This window comes from Delphinapterus leucas, chromosome 1 (genome assembly GCF_059928025.1).
Source record: "Delphinapterus leucas isolate spDelLeu-1000000601 "Yukka" chromosome 1, BTC_Dleu_Yukka2, whole genome shotgun sequence".
Lineage (NCBI taxonomy): Eukaryota > Metazoa > Chordata > Mammalia > Artiodactyla > Monodontidae > Delphinapterus > Delphinapterus leucas.
In genome coordinates, this window is record NC_143129.1 from 102640499 (window position 1) to 102656354 (window position 15856).

At 37.4% G+C, this 15856-nt stretch overlaps 1 protein-coding gene across 2 annotated transcripts in view; it reads right to left on the reverse strand.

Annotated features, from left to right (window-relative positions):
• Positions 1 to 13612, reverse strand: part of AGL (amylo-alpha-1,6-glucosidase and 4-alpha-glucanotransferase) — an 83262-nt gene extending 69650 nt beyond the window's left edge. Inside the window, exons 1-4 of one of the 2 annotated variants that reach the window (XM_022584250.3) lie at positions 13280 to 13612; positions 12592 to 12741; positions 1180 to 1390; positions 696 to 862 (exon numbers count right to left, since the gene is read on the reverse strand). In XM_022584250.3, coding sequence (XP_022439958.1) covers positions 696 to 862; positions 1180 to 1390; positions 12592 to 12673 — 460 coding nt within the window. In that variant the 5' untranslated portion in view covers positions 12674 to 12741; positions 13280 to 13612. Of the gene's footprint in view, positions 1 to 695; positions 863 to 1179; positions 1391 to 12591; positions 12742 to 13279 lie in introns of those variants that run through there. The other variant, XM_089922361.1, reaches the window with a different exon arrangement.
• Between the last annotated feature and the right edge of the window lie 2244 nt (positions 13613 to 15856).

Below are 15856 nucleotides of genomic sequence, written 5' to 3' on the forward strand. Positions count from 1 at the left end.
ATACACCTTAAGTTTCATTTTACTCTTGGTATGTATAGCAGCACATGACTTCCACATGGAAGACCACTAATCAAGGCTTGTTGAATTAAAATTATATATAATGATAATATATTTTAGTTATTTATTTTTGGCCGCGTTGGGTCTTCATTGCTGTGTGAGGGCTTTCCCTAGTTGTGGCGAGCTGGGGCTGCTCTTCATTGCAGTGCGAGGGATTCTCATTGCGGTGGCTTCTCTTGTTGAGGAGCACAGGCTCTAGGAGCGCAGGCTTCAGTAGTTGTGGCGCACGGGCTTAGTTGCTGCACAGCATGTGGCATCTTCCTGGACCAGGGCTCAAACCCGTGTCCCCTGCATTGGCAGGCGGATTCTTAACCACTGCGCCACCAGGGAAGTCCATGATAATGTATTTTCCAACACATTCTGGTAGCTTACTAATTTTTATACGTCAAAGTAAAGTCTTAGGAACAATAATAATCTTATTTTGTCATAGAGTTCCTTAATTTATTCAGTTGAACAACAAAATTTGCCATTTTTGTAGGTTAAAAATGGTCAAGTAACAACAATTTCATACAGTTCTATTTTTGTTACTAAATGTACTAAGGAATGAAATTAAAAGAATTAAAGCCTTTGACATCTGTATCACAGAAGATAGTTACATTTATTTTAAAGAAGAAGAAAAGAAAGAAAGCTGACATTACCTGATTCTTTTGCAACCCTAAGTCTGCTTTCCCATTCATCAAAGGGTCCCATACACTTGGCTAAAAATGTCTGGAGAGTAACACAGTCCAAGGGTAACACATGATTATCAGCACCAACACGTAAAATAGGGTCCACAACTATGTAACCTCCACCACTTTTCTCATTTCTAAGGAAAAAACAAAACAAAAACTTCTCAATTAATGATAGGAAAAATAATTCTCATCTAATAGTCTGACTCTAATTGGAAAGTAAATTGTCCCATTTAAAAATATATTTCTAGGCACATAAAATCATTTTAAAAGTTGCAATAAAAGCTTACAATTACTTCCTAGAAACTGAATGATCATATTCTATTTGCATCTCAGGAAAGCCCTGTAAAAATTGGACTGCCATGGTTCATATGGTAACTTTTTACAAGTTAGATAACTTCAAGTTATAGAATAAATAAACTTCTTTTTTTCACATACAGAACGCCTGACTTACCCTTGAAGGAAGTAATATTGAAATGATCCAGCTTGTTGAAGATTAAGTTTACAGTATTTATCAGAATCATCTTCTCTTTCTGTTGGATTTTCCCATTCCAGGGAACGGAATTTTTCTCGATTAAATGCTTCTCCAGGAAATGGGTAATTTGTATACACAGTAACTGCTTTTCCCTGTAAAGTTGGGCCTAATCGGAACTGTAGTTCAAACCCTAAACAAAAAGCACATTTTAATAAACTCATTGCAGGACTTAAGTTACCACATTAAAAAGATGTTTTATTTAAAGTATTATACAACGATGATTTCTCAACTATGTTTAAAAGAACTCCAAACATTTAATGCTGCTCTGGAACCACTTTGCACTTCAATTTAGCTTAATTTTGTATTTTAACATACAGTAAACACCATAGAACTGTCTGCTCTGTACTGTCCCTCTCTTCTTCTCCTGGAAACTGATTCCTAGTCGCATGGCTACTTTGGGATATGCAAGTTCTTACATGATTCCATTCCCCACAATTACCTCTGTTCCACTTCCTGAACTGCTCAGAGGTGAGCATCTAACTAGAGACTTTCGCTGGTATTTTTCAAACTGCAGCAGAGAAAGCGAGTTTCTCTGTGGTATCAGAGTCTGTGATAGTACGTAAAAGTTGGGAGGTATCATGGGACACTATCTTACCAGGTAGAGCAAGCCAGTCTTCCCTGAGAGAAGTCAACCTCTAGAGTGGCAGAATTCAGATTTCTAACAGTTCTAGAGGCATTTGAGCCCCTGATACCAGTTGTTCCTGATGTGGGCTCAACTCCAGAGATGTGGTAATAGAGGGTTGACAAGTGGCTGTGTGGAGCTGAGTGGGACGGGGGTAGGAGTGGTGAGGAACCCTGATTTGCAGTGTTTGCTGACTTCTGGAGGAAACAAGTCTCACCATGGTCCATCTCAAGCTACCAACATGGCATCACTGAACGTGGAACTGGGAAGAGATATGCATGATCAGCTCTTGTGAGACAACACCAGCAACTCCAGCATGCTACTGCCTCTAAACCTACTGTTCATGGTTTAGTTACTTAAGCCCTTCTTGGAATTCTGAAAGCCAAAACATTCTCACTTTTGCCTTAGTTAGGCTATTTCTTTTAAAATATATCTGAGATTTCTGTACTGTATTACAAGTATTTTGCCCTAAGAGGAAAAAAAGTTAACACATTACAGTTATAACTTCATTATGAAAGAAAAATTTTTATTGGTTCAAGGCCGACTTTAAACCTTGATTATAATTGTTAGGATGTGAAAATTCTGACTATAGAAATTCTATTAGAAGTCTATTAGAAATTCAGGCATATATATTTTAAACATGGGTGTAACATTTTAATTAATGATGGGCAATAATAACTGATGAAGGCAGGGAAATTTAGTTCTGCTGGTTATAATCTTTAAGCTTAAGGAACTTTTTGAGAAGAAAGAAGTATAGCAATATTTATACTTTTGATATTTATTAAACATCCAACAAAGTAATAAAAAATGACGTACTGAGTGCATATGATGTAATAAGGAACAAAAAAGACAATGATCTCTGCCCTTGTGAAGCTTGAGTTCTAATGAGGGAAGGCAGCCATTAAACAATGGACATGACAAATAAATAAGAAAAAGTAGTATGGCAGAAAGGGATAAATGCTAAGGGACAAAAATCAGAGCAGTGTAAGAAAAAGGAGGGAAAGGAGTGATGGTGAGGAGACGGTAGCAACTTTAAATAGGATGGTTATTGAGAAGTTGAAGGGCTTCAATGAGAGTGAGAGAAGTGAGAGAGCCTTATGGCTCACCATGGCCATGGAGAGAAAGTGCTGACCAAGCACAGGAGACAGAGAGCACAAAGGACCTAGGATGGAAGCATGCCTGGTGGTTCCAGAAATAACAAGAAGGTCGGCATGGCTACATTGGAATAAGCTGTGGGAGGAATAGTAGGATATAAGGAAAGAAAGGTAACAGGGGAGCCAGATCATGCAGTCTTAAAGGTCATTGTAAGTATTTTGGCTTCTTCACTGACTGAAATGAGCCAGTGAACATTTTTAAGCAGGAGTGACATGACGTATCTTGTGTGTTAAAAATATCCTTCTGAAGATGTCTGCTTCTGATCATAATGGAGTAACTGGTACTGGACTTGCCCTCTGATGAAAAACTAAAAGAACTACATTAACAACTGTTCTCAAAACAGGTAGAGAGGACTGTGATGCCTGAGAGAAGGATGATTTCTATGAACCTTCTAGTTATCAGACTAGGGGACCTTTTTGGACTGTGACACTGGGAGCAAGAATAGTAATCTCACTGAGTTGAGGAGACAGAGATTAGAGTTTCGGAGGGTGAAGAGACTGCAATTTTCAGGGCAGAGTATGACAAGAAGGGAGCTATGCAGAGACGGAGTTCCAGGAATTTACCTAGAGTCATCTTGAGTCTGCCTGAATACTAAACTGTACATGAGTAGGGTTTGACTACATAAGGCTGGGAAAAGAACAACTAGTGGGAGCTGTAAATTGAACAATTTTCAGAGCTCACTCAGGCCTGGGATACATTACAATTTTTAAGCAGCCAGAGTTAAGAGACCTTGCTGAACACCTGTTGTATTCAAGAGAGTCATGTCTTAAGTAATAGGGTTAAAGTAGCCCTGGAGTAAAAATTACTATAAACCTATCCTATCAAAGCTTGAACACAAGCCTCAAAAGGATTAAGGTGATCCACAGATAATGTAAATGACTTCTAAAATAAAAACTTATCACTCCTTTAAAGCAAGACAACAAAATCCAGAGATAAAAACAGAACATTCACAATGTCCAGCATCCAAGAAAAAACTGCTAAACAGAAAGAGGAGGTGAGGGAGTTGACCACACAGATATCTGGAATAGGGCATTCCACACAGAGGAAACAGAGACCTAAAGGACTGAGATTTCTGCTTCTGGCAAAGATGGAATAACAGGGATTGGATTTACCCCGCTCCCTGAAACCTAAAAGAAAGAAACCACCACCAAAAACAAAAAAAACAGACAAAATATATGAAACAATGATTTTTCAAGACCCTGACATCAGGCAAGAAAAGTCAGTGATCCCTGAGACATGGAAAGTAAACAAGATGAGCCCTACAATTGTCCCTGCCTACTTACTACCTTGAAAGAGTTTCCAGGTTGGGGCACAGGGAGAAGGAACCCAGGCAGACCTCAACTGACTTCCTGTGTTGAGGAGACGGAACTAAGAATCTGTGGAGACGAAGGCAGCTAGAGTTTTCAGATGAGAGTTGTGGATAAGGAGGAGAAAGCTGCACAGAGAACTCCAGAGATCTGCCAAAGGTCTCCCTTGAGTATTCAGAAGAGTACTGATCAGTGCACGTCTCTGAGAAAAATACCTGAGACCAGGAACAGTGCTTGTTCTCACCAGCTAGACTGGGAGAACTCATAATTCATGAGGCACTGGGTAGAAAGTTCAGAAGGATCTTGCTTCAGTAGTGGGGAATAATGAGCCTTAGAAAGGGCATAGTTCTAGACTGGCTTAACAAATCATAAAAGTAAAACTCAAAAGGCTATAATATTTCCAAGTAACTTCATTCCAGGACAAAGACCAAGAACATTTATAAGAATCCAAAAATACTCAGCACCCAACAAGGTAAAATTAATAATGTCTGGCATCCAAACAAAGATTATGAGACAAATGAAGAGGGAGGAAAACAAAACCCATAACAAGGAGAATAATCAATCCATGAAAATGGACCCAGCAGTGACACAGATGTTCAACTAGTAAACAAGGAAGGATTTCAGTCACCATAACTGCATTCCATATGTTCAAAAAGTTAGGTCAAGACATGGAAAATATTGAAACAAAAGAAAAAGATCCAAATCAAACTTTTAGAGATTAAAACTACAATGTCTGAGATGACAAATACAGACAATGGATTTAATGGATGGTGAGACATGGCAGAAAAAAAGATAAGTGAATTTCAAGACACAGGAATAGAAACTATGCAAAAAGAAACGAAGAGAGAAAAAAGAATCTAAAAATTTGAAAGAGCATCAGACAATTCAAGTGGCTTAACATAAAGAGTCCTCAAAGGAGAGAAGAAGGGAGACGTAAATTATTTGAAGAAATAATGGGTAAAAAATTCTCAAATTTTGTGAGAACAACAAACTTACAGATCCAAGAAGTTCAACAAATCCCCCACACAAGAAATATGAAGAAAATTACACCAAAGAACATCAAAATCAAATTGCTCAAAACCAGTGAAAATGAGAATATCTTATAAGCAGCCACAGGGGAAAAAAGACACCAGTATGTACAGAGGAACAAGGATAAGGATGACAGCAGATTTCTCATGGGAAACAATGCAAGCAAGAAGACAGTGGAGCAACATCTTTTTTTAAAACATCTTTATTGGAGTATAATTGCTTTACAATGGTGTGTTACTTTCTGCTTTATAACAAAGTGATCAGTTATACATATACACATATCCCCATATCTCTTCCCTCTTGCATCTCCCTCCCTCCCACCCTCCCTATCCCACCCCTCTAAGTGGTCACAAAGCACAGTGCTATGCGGCTGCTTCCCACTATCTATTTTACATTTGGTAGGGTATATATGTCCATGCCACTCTCTCACTTTGTCACAGCTTACCCTTCCCCCTCCCCATATCCTCAAGTCCACGCTCTAGTAGGTCTGCGTCTTTATTCCCATCTTGCCCCTAGGTTCTTCATGACCTTTTTTTTTTTTTTAGATTACATATATATGTGTTAGCATACGGTATTTGTTTTTCTCTTTCTGACTTACTTCACTCTGTATGACAGATTCTAGGTCCATCCACCTCACTACAAATAACTCAATTTCATTTCTTTTTATGGCTGAGTAATATTCCATTGTATATATGTGCCACATCTTCTTTATCCATTCATCTGTTGATGGACACTTAGGTTGTGGAGCAACATCTTTAAAAGTACTGAAAGATTAAAACTGTCAGCCTAGAATTCTATACCTGTTGAAAATATCTTTCAAAAACAAAGGTGATAAGAGCCAGGTTTTTCACTGTCAGAGAAAGATGTTACCAATAAGCAAGGGAGACAGCTACAATGAACCCTGCTGTGGTGATATGAAGCAGAAATATGAGTGTGAACTGCTATTTATTTATATATAAAGAATGTCAGTTTGGTTCAAGGCAAATCCTGAAATAGAGAACACATAGATATATTTCAGTCATGTCTAAACTTGCTCTTTGATAGAAGTAAATCTCTCACAGTGATGTTTGACAGGTGGTAAATTCTACACCACAATATTAAACATTGGGTAAGATATTCTTTGTGAAGAAAAGATATCCGTATAAGACATTAAGAGAATGCTGGACTCTTCCAATTTATGCTAATCCAATTAAATACTTCTGTATTTGCCTAGAGAAATATGAATGCTGTTTTATATACTGCAATACATATAACATGAGAGAATGGAAGTTCTAGGCATTCCTGGAAAAAATTATAATTTAGTGATAAGTTCTGCTAACCATATTCCTGGATTGGACCAAAATATGGATATAAATTTATTCACAGTAAATGGATTTAGCAAGCAAGAAACAAATTATTCAAATGTAGTTATTAAGTAACTTTGCAAAAATTGAGGGACTCAATTTTACTTCTTACTTTTACTATACAGTGAAACTAATAATTTCTTTTCCAAGTAGCTACATGCACAAATTTTTCTATAAAGCAATTTGGCATAAACATACTAAGAATATTAATAAAGTTTAGATTTTTGGCTCAATAATTTCATAAAGACATTTATTTTCTGAGGAATTAACTGGTGATATAAACATAGATTATATATAAGGATGTTCATCACAGTTTATTATAATTAAATAAACTCACAACAAACTAAATATCTAATGATTGGGAATGATTAAATTATGGTACAAATTATGGTATTCTGTAAGCAGGAATAGTATAAAGCCACTATAAATCATATTATCAAGGGATATTTAATAACATGATTACTTTTACTGTTTTCTTATATTTTATGCATCTATATAGATCCTTTCAAATCCTTTCTGGAAAAAAGTATGACTGAAATGTGGCAGTAAGCAGGGAGGTGGAATTCACATACCATGACACTGTAAGCAGGTATCAAAATTGTTTAGCTAGTACAAACCCAATTTTGTTTTGAAACAAAAAGCATAAATAAAAGACTTTTTATACCTTTTTATAATTTATAAAAAGGTATAAAATTGGGAAACATTTTTATATTACAGCTATAAGTATGAAGAGATAGATTGAGAAGTAATTGCCCAAAGAATTAAATTGTGAAGTTTTAATACTTAAGTGACTGTGAGAATCATATTTATATTTGCAAGAATGATTTTAAATTTATTACAGAAGTAATGGTGTCATTTTGAACAGTACAAATATCAGAGATTAGCCATCTGAGCACAACTAAATAACCTGTCCCTTGTTCAGCTTATACAAATATTGTTTTTATAATTACACAAGGATTCAGAGAACTTGTAGAACAAAGGTTGAAACTCATCCAAAACCTCTAAAACAGTATTTGGATCAGTGGTCTACCTTCAGAAAAAAAATGACAAGTAGTCTCCAAATTTGAATATTTATTTACATAATATACGTGTATGATAATTTAATAGATCATGTAATTTATAAAACACAAAAATAAGAGTAAGATGTAAATAAAATAAATAATATTTTAAATAATTAATTTTATTTACTAATTAATGGAACAAATCTTTTGGCTCTCACTAAAAGTTAATATTGGTAATATCTGTCATGAAAGTAATGTGATTAAATAAACTTCATTAATTTAAAAAGTCTTGGTTTAATATTGTCTGATAAAGTAATTTAAAGATTCCAAGTCCTATTTATTTTGATACTTGATTTAATGACCTCAGATTTGAAAAAAATATGACATAAAGATACCCAAATCCCAATGGATAAAGTTCTTGGTAGGTATGTATACTAGTCCGTGACCTTAACTTTTCAATTCCATTCATCAGTTATGTAAATATTTTTGTTGAAATGTGCTAGTAAATATAAATATTTTCCTTGACATACATCAATTGCTTTTACAAGCTAAAGAGAAGATGTCCCATTTTATATATTAAAGAGATGATCTGAAAACCAACTGAAATTCTTTATTTGGTAGATTTCAAACAGATTAGAAAACTTTGTTATCAACTTTTAAAAGTGAGCAGATATTCATTTATATGGGTAAGATCATATGATGAAAGTGTTACTAAAAATACATATTCAAAATGCTCTCCCTGTAGCAAGGGTTGGCAAACTATACCCTCTTTCTGTAAATAAAATTTTATTGGAACAGTCACACCATTTATTTATGTATTGTCTATGGCTGCTTTCATAGTACAATGGCAGAGCTGAGTAGCTGCAACAGAAAGCATATGACCTGCAAAGCTGAAAATACTTGCTATCTGAACCTTTACAGGAAAAAAATGTGTTGAACTCTGCTCTACAGCATCAATTCCCAACAAAAGCAGTTTACTTTCACACTCATGTTTACCTCAGAGTTGGATTGTGTTTATTTTTTCTGATAATATTTTCTAAGTATACTATAGAAAAAGCTGTGTGTCATTTCAGAAAAGGACAAAACTCAAACAGCAAATTTCAAACACTTTCTAACTCATCTTTAAGTTTGACAACCTCCTGAGGTAAAAGAGGCATGTACGGTTACACTACCTCTCATTACAAAGTATTGTAAAGATGCTACTATTTAAGATAGTATAGCTTGTATATCTACTTAACCTGGTTTAGGTAAAAGTGTAATTCATGGCAACATAATGCAAGCAAACCAGTGGCAGTATGACTGTCAACCTCTTCTAGACCTATAACCACCACTCTTTCCTCAGAATATATCTTTTTTATTATTAATGCATCTGACGTACAAACTGAGAGCATCGATATCAATTCATATATTAGCAAAATTTAATTACTTTAATTAAAATAGAATTTTTTTTGGTAGTGTTGCGCAGCTTGTGGGCTGTTAGTTCCCCAACCAGGGATCGAACCCAGGCCCTTGGCAGTGAGAACACAGAGCCCTAACCCCTGGACCACCAGGAAATTCCCCTTAGTTGACTTTAAAAATCAAAAATAGATAGGTAGATACGTAGACAGAAAGAAAGAAAGAGAGAAAAGAAAGAGAAATAAATCCTATTCTTTCTATATCCCAATAGACAGGTCAGTGCATACCCCCAAGGGTATATATATATAGCCACTCTGTAGACCTCTAATCCATATCCCTGAAACTAAAATTTTTATATACAGTAAATGAAACATCAGAATACCTAGAGTGTATCAGCTTCCATAAATAATTGCTCGGTTTGCTAAAATTAGCTTAGCACAGCAGCACATGGTGTGTTTATCTTATTCCTCATACACAAGGAATACTTTACTCAGATTAGCCATTTCCCTCTTGCAGGCAATTAAACTGGCAAGACGAGTGATTAAACTATTACTGTAAACTAAGTTTTTCTACCCCATTCCCTCCACTCAATCTATATAATCTTGACTCCTAATCAAGGAATCTTTATAAATATTTTCTTTTAAAAAATAGAAATTGTAATTTGACCAACCTATATAAAAAATGGAAGAATTCCAGGTTTAGGGAATAATGATTTTATTCATTATTTGCCACTAAAAGAGATAGGAAATACAGGGCCAGGCTATCATTTGGCTAGAAAAGATAATTACGCGGTCTTGTACTTGTTAAATTACAAGAGTCTATAGAGATATTAGCCTTGAAAATGCACAGGATTCATTTCTTAGGGAAAAGTGAAAAGGAAGGCAACATGAAGAAGGGGTTGGTGAAAGAACCAAAAATTGCCAGAGCTTTTCTTTACACCTAATTGGTCACCAAGTCTTATGAATTTTAAAATGTCTCATACTCTGTCCCTTTTTTTTTCAACCCTGATGTAGTTAAACCAGACATGTTTTTAAAATAGCCTTCTCCATGATTTCTTGTCTCCAATGTCCCTTCTCTTCATCTTTCACAGTATAATTATCTTCTAAAATAATACAATGACATCATTACTGCACGAAAAAAATTCGACATGTTCCCATTTATATCATTTGGATGAATTTACTGGCTTTAACCAGAGTTACAGAGTCACCATATTCTTATTTTATAAACCCTTCAGAGTTCCCTCTTCAAATAGCCTGGCTAGCTTTAAATGGCACTTTAGTAATCAACCAGCAAGGATTTATTAGCTGTTGCACACTGCACTAGGTTTGTAATAATTTCTATCTTCACAGATAAACTCCAGTTGGACACTATAAGCTTTTAGACACTGCTACATCCTTAAGCACTTAACTGTTCTATGCCCATTGAGTAATCAGAAATCAAGGAAAGGAGATAATAACAAATTAAGGAAAAGCTTCATGGAGTAGGTGGAATTTTAGCTGAAGGTTGAGAGGGAGGCAACACATAAAATGATAGCAAAGGGATTTAATAGATATACAGGAATCTGACAGGAGTGGAGGTGTAAGAACAGGCATGAGAAAAGCCACTGGGGAGGGAATTAACAAGGGAACTGGAAAGATATAGGACACCAATAATGAGGAACAATGAGATAAAATCTTGGCTAAGGTAGACATTATAGAATGTCCTGGAAGCCAGGCAGAGGTGTTTAAATTTGACCTTATAAACACCAATTAATAAAAAGAGAAGAGATGGCATAAGAAGATTATTTCAGCATCCATATTCAGGCATATGGAAGAGACAGGCAGGCAAGAGGAGACATCTGGAAAGAAATTATAGGGCTTAAAAAGAGACTTCAGTTAAAGAGAAAAAATCATCAAAGAATAGTACAAAGTTTCTAGCCTTGGAAACTATGAAAATGGAAAAGTAAACAGGGAAGCTGAGAAGTAAAGAACATTTGAGAATTTTGAGGAGATGGTTTTGGACATGTTAAATTTAAGCAAATCTGACTGGAGCTATCCTAAGGTTCTTCCATAGCATGATACTAGGATGAAGCCAAGAATCGATGGTGAGAATAGACAGGTATAGCGATCTAGCAATGCCTTATATCTATTTAGGGCTTTAAAGCCATTTATTATTCATTTTGAGCCTCAAAACTCAGGAAAGTAGAAAAGCAGAAATTAATACCTTCATATCACAAATAAATTAATGTTTAGAATTAATGTGACTTGCCCAAAGTCAAACAATTTGTTAGCAGCAGAGCCAGGAAAATTCTAGTTCCCTACTCTTGCCATTACACTCGCTTGCTTCCAAGAAGCAAGCAAAGCTCAAGGCCTTTCTTCCAAAAGGAGTCATCAGTATGGAGGCAACAGCTGAGGCCATGAGAATGTATACTTCTTTGAGGGCACGAGAACAGAAAAAGAAAGGATTCCTTGCAGATATACACAATTAAAATGTGGAAGAAGAGAGCTCAGCAAAAGACACCACCAAGTTGACAGGAATACGTAAGAGTGTAGGAAAAAAAATTAAAACCAGAAAACTGCAGAGTCAGGAAAGCCTAAGTACTCAGTGATCTTAAATGCTGAAGTTGGAAGAAGATAAAGATTTGGCATGGAGGAAACACATTTGATGGACGAAATTTCTTTTAAAAATTCAGCTCTTGAGAAATTCAGGGAAAAAAAATTTCTTCAAATGTTTACTACTATCAACATTCATTTGGTACAATAATAAAGGGGACTGTATTTTATTTTTCATACATTAAACTTCTATTGACTACTTCACAAGTTATATTAACATAAATAAGTGTGAAATGCTTTTTTTTCAATGCTGAAAAATATAAAGTCTAAGAAAATAAAGCATCTATTTGATAAGTCTTATAGAAATATAATTTGATCTTTTAAATCACAGCTCAAATATATTTCAACACAACCTGATCAGTTATTTCACTTTTTCAGCAAAAAAATATTTTCAGCTTTTTAACCTTCTCCATAGTTGAGAGGCTTTTGACAAACATAAATAATAGTTTACTTTTTGCTGTGATCTATTTTACTAATTCAAATGTCTGGTAAAGGAAAAGAGCGAGAGCTATAAAAAAGCAAAACTACAGATATACCCAAAGGAAAATTACTTATGAAGCAATTTCCCAAGTTTTAATAGTAAATGCTAATGGAAATAATACGGTCAATCTTCCGATTATAAATGCAACTTCTGTCTTAAGTGGAAGTTAGAATGCAAAGTAAAGTGAACAATTTTATTCTCATTCTAACATGACAGATGTAAATAAAACATTTTCAACTAAAATCCACTTTCATTAGTGATATTGTTTAGAACAGAGCAACGTCTTCGCACAAATCAGGTTTAGAAAGGTCCTTGGAAATGATGTCTAAAAGTTAAAAGAAATTTTAACATGACTATGAATTAAAAATGTAAAAGACACAGAGCTAATCAAATGACTTACTACTGACCTTGTTCAAGTCTGAAGAGGGTCTTTTCCAGCTTTTCCATTTCGTTCAGAAGTAAAATCCTAATCTGTTTACTGTGTCCCATTTTGGCTTCTAGAGGATTTGAAATCTTTCAGAAGAATGAAAAGAACTCCGAAATCGAATGAGGTACCCCTACGAAACAAAAAAGGAATCAAGATAAAGAAAATAACTGTACCTTAGATTCTCTAAGGCTGACAGCCACACTTACATGTTCAAAATGTGTTTTAACCCTAGCAGAGCAACGAGAAAGAATGAATCTTATACATAAGATCAGAAAAAGCAAATTGATAGTTGTTTCCTCCCTTCGAGCACAAGACCGAAGCAAAAATTACAGTTTAAAAAAATGAAGTATTTTTACATAATCAATACGTTTTGGAAAGCCTGGAGCTGGGTGGGGGGGAATGGGGTAAAATTCCCAGTCCCAAGCCAACCGGCTTCGAAGACTTTCATATGGCACTTCTGCTTACAAGAGATTAGCCTGCTCAAAGATAACAGGTGGGAGATCTCCCCATTCCCAAATTCGGGTCGGAAGCCACCAATGGGGAGATGAGAACAGAGGGAAGCAGTTGTTGTCCCTAGAATAGCTGCCGTGGACACAGAACGTACATACAGAGCTATAGATAGAAGGAGCGCATTTCCCCAGGACGCCAGCGGCATTCCTAGCACTTACACCGAGCAAGTTATACGTGCCGCTTCTGGGACACTGCAGGGCCCGCGACTCTGCTGTTAAAACAGTCGGGGGAGGAGACGCAAAGGAAAGTTAAAGGGAAAAGGCAGGCTGCCCAGGCGCAGAAAGAAGCCGCCGACGAGGAGGGCCGGGCGCCGTGAAGGGCAAAGGGAGGGGCGGCGGCAGCCGAGGCAGGGCCGAGGCCGCTGTGTGAGTGACAGAAAGCTTCTCCGTGACTCCGCCTCGCGCCGGTCCCCGAGGAGACCCTCGAACCCCACGGGGCCTCGAGAGCACACAGCCGGGGTGGGAGCTGACAAGTCCCTTCGCCCACTTCCGGGAATCTCCGCACCTGCGCGCCCCAACCGGTAGTCTCGCGAGAGTCCGGTCGCGGGCTGCCCGGGTGTAGGAGGTGGCTGAGGACCAGCCGGCGGGCTTCCTTTTTTCTCGCCCGGAGGAAGGTGAGACGGCTGGGGCGTGCGTGCCTCACCTTTCACAGTCTGCGAGCGCATGGTTGAACGTTAAAATGCCGCGGTAGGGGGCCGCGAGCTAGTTTGAGCTGCACCACAGCGTCGTTTTGTGGACCCGCTGAATGGCGGGAGGCAATCCACCTGGCTTCCTGTGCCATTTCTACCACATTATGTTTTGTGTCTTCGTTTTGACTTTGTTACGTGGCCTAAGTTTTCTTGGCCTAAATTCCCTGAGCCTTGATTTCCCCGTGTCTAAAATGAGGGGCCTGGCTACAGTCTCAGACATTCCATCCTTCGCGTGTCCACATTTCTAGTCCTATCACAGAGCGGGCCCGTCTTCCTGAATACAGACATGTAAGGACTAGGTGGGTGAAGTGTGGCCAGTCTGTGAACGACCAAGGGGCAAATACACGTGTGTTTACAACGTCTGGTTGCACCTAATGTACACCGCGTAGACTTGAAGATCGTCTGAGACTAAGAATCTATATTGGCTATAGCTGCACATATTTTAGGCCAGACATTCAAGACATGGTGCAGATGCCTGAGGAGATTTTATGCCTGAGGGAAAAGGAAAGCCCATTTTTCAGGGCCTTTGGAGGGCACCTAGGGATCATGAGAAAATGGACAAAAGGTCTGGAGTGTGGAGAAGAATCTTGCTTTCTTTACTGTGGAATTACTGTAGGTCCAAGAAGAATAATGGGTTAAAAACTAAAGATACTGAAATGTTTGCTTGTTTCAGTAGTTTTCTGAGAATGGCTAGTTGCAAGTGGTGCAAAACTGAGTTTGGAAACCCACAGCTCATTTGTTCACTCAACTGACATTTATTGAACATCTACAATTTGCCAGGCACATAGGTGCTGGGAATGCGGCAATGAAACAAAGTCACTGCCCTCATGGAACTCCTACATGTGATTGGTAGCAGACAGATAAATTAAGTAAATTACATACAATAATTAAAGGTCATAAGGCATAAAGCTAAGAAGGGGAAAGTATGGAAGAATCAGGAGAGGGTGGTTTGCAGTTTTAAGTACAATAATGAGTAAAGGACTTGCTGGTAAATTGACATTTGATCCAAAACAGAGAAAGAAGGTAGAGGATATCCAGGGCAGAGGGTTATACACATAGGTACAGGAAGTGCAAGGGCTGGGAGGTAGGAGCATACTTGGTGAATTCAAAGAGGTCACTGTAGCTGAGTGGAGTAGAGGTAAAAAGTTAGGACAGATAGATGGGGAGGGGTGAGTGGCCTAAAAGGCTTTGTAGGCCATTGCAAGGACCTGCGCTTTTGCTCTGGGGAAAAGAGCCATTGGAGGATTTTGAACAGAGCAGTGACGTAATCTGACTGACTTTTAAAAGGGTAACTCGGCAGCTTTATAGGGAATAGCTAAATGAACCTTAGGGTGTGGTTAGGAAGGAAGCAAGGAGACCTGTTAGGAAGCTATTTCAATTATCTAGGCAAGACATAGTGGTGTGTGTGTGTGTGTGTGTGTGTGTGTAGCAGTGAAGGTGGAGAGAAGTTGTTGAACTACGAATCTATTTTAATGGTGAAGCCTACACCACCTACTGGTGGAGAGAAAGGAGTCAAGGATGATTTAAAGTTTTTTAGCCTGAGCAACCAGGACATTATTTCTGTCCAACAGAAATATAATATGCCACATAGGTAATTAAAATTCTTCTAGTAGCCACATCAAAAAAAAAAGTAAAAAGAAACAGGTGAAATTAATTTTAATAATATATTGTATTTAACTGTATCTTAAACATGATTTCAGCATGCAATCAGTATAAAAGGTTATTAATGAGGTATTTTAGATTCCTTTTTTGTACCGTCTTCTAAATGTAGTGTATATTTTACGCTTCCAGCATGTCTCAATTCTGATAGCGACATTTCAAGTGCTTGATAGCTTCATGTGGCATGTGGACAGTGCAGAAGAAGCTGTCATTTAGTGAGAGAGGAAGCAAAGGGGAGGGGCAGGATTGGAGGGTGAAATTCAGGAGTGTTGTTGTAGACTGTCAATAAGCAAGTGAAGATGACTGTCCACTTCCTTGAGATGACCATCAAACATCCAAGTGGAGATACTGAGTTACCATTTGTAGCCCTGGTCTCCAAAGGAGTGTT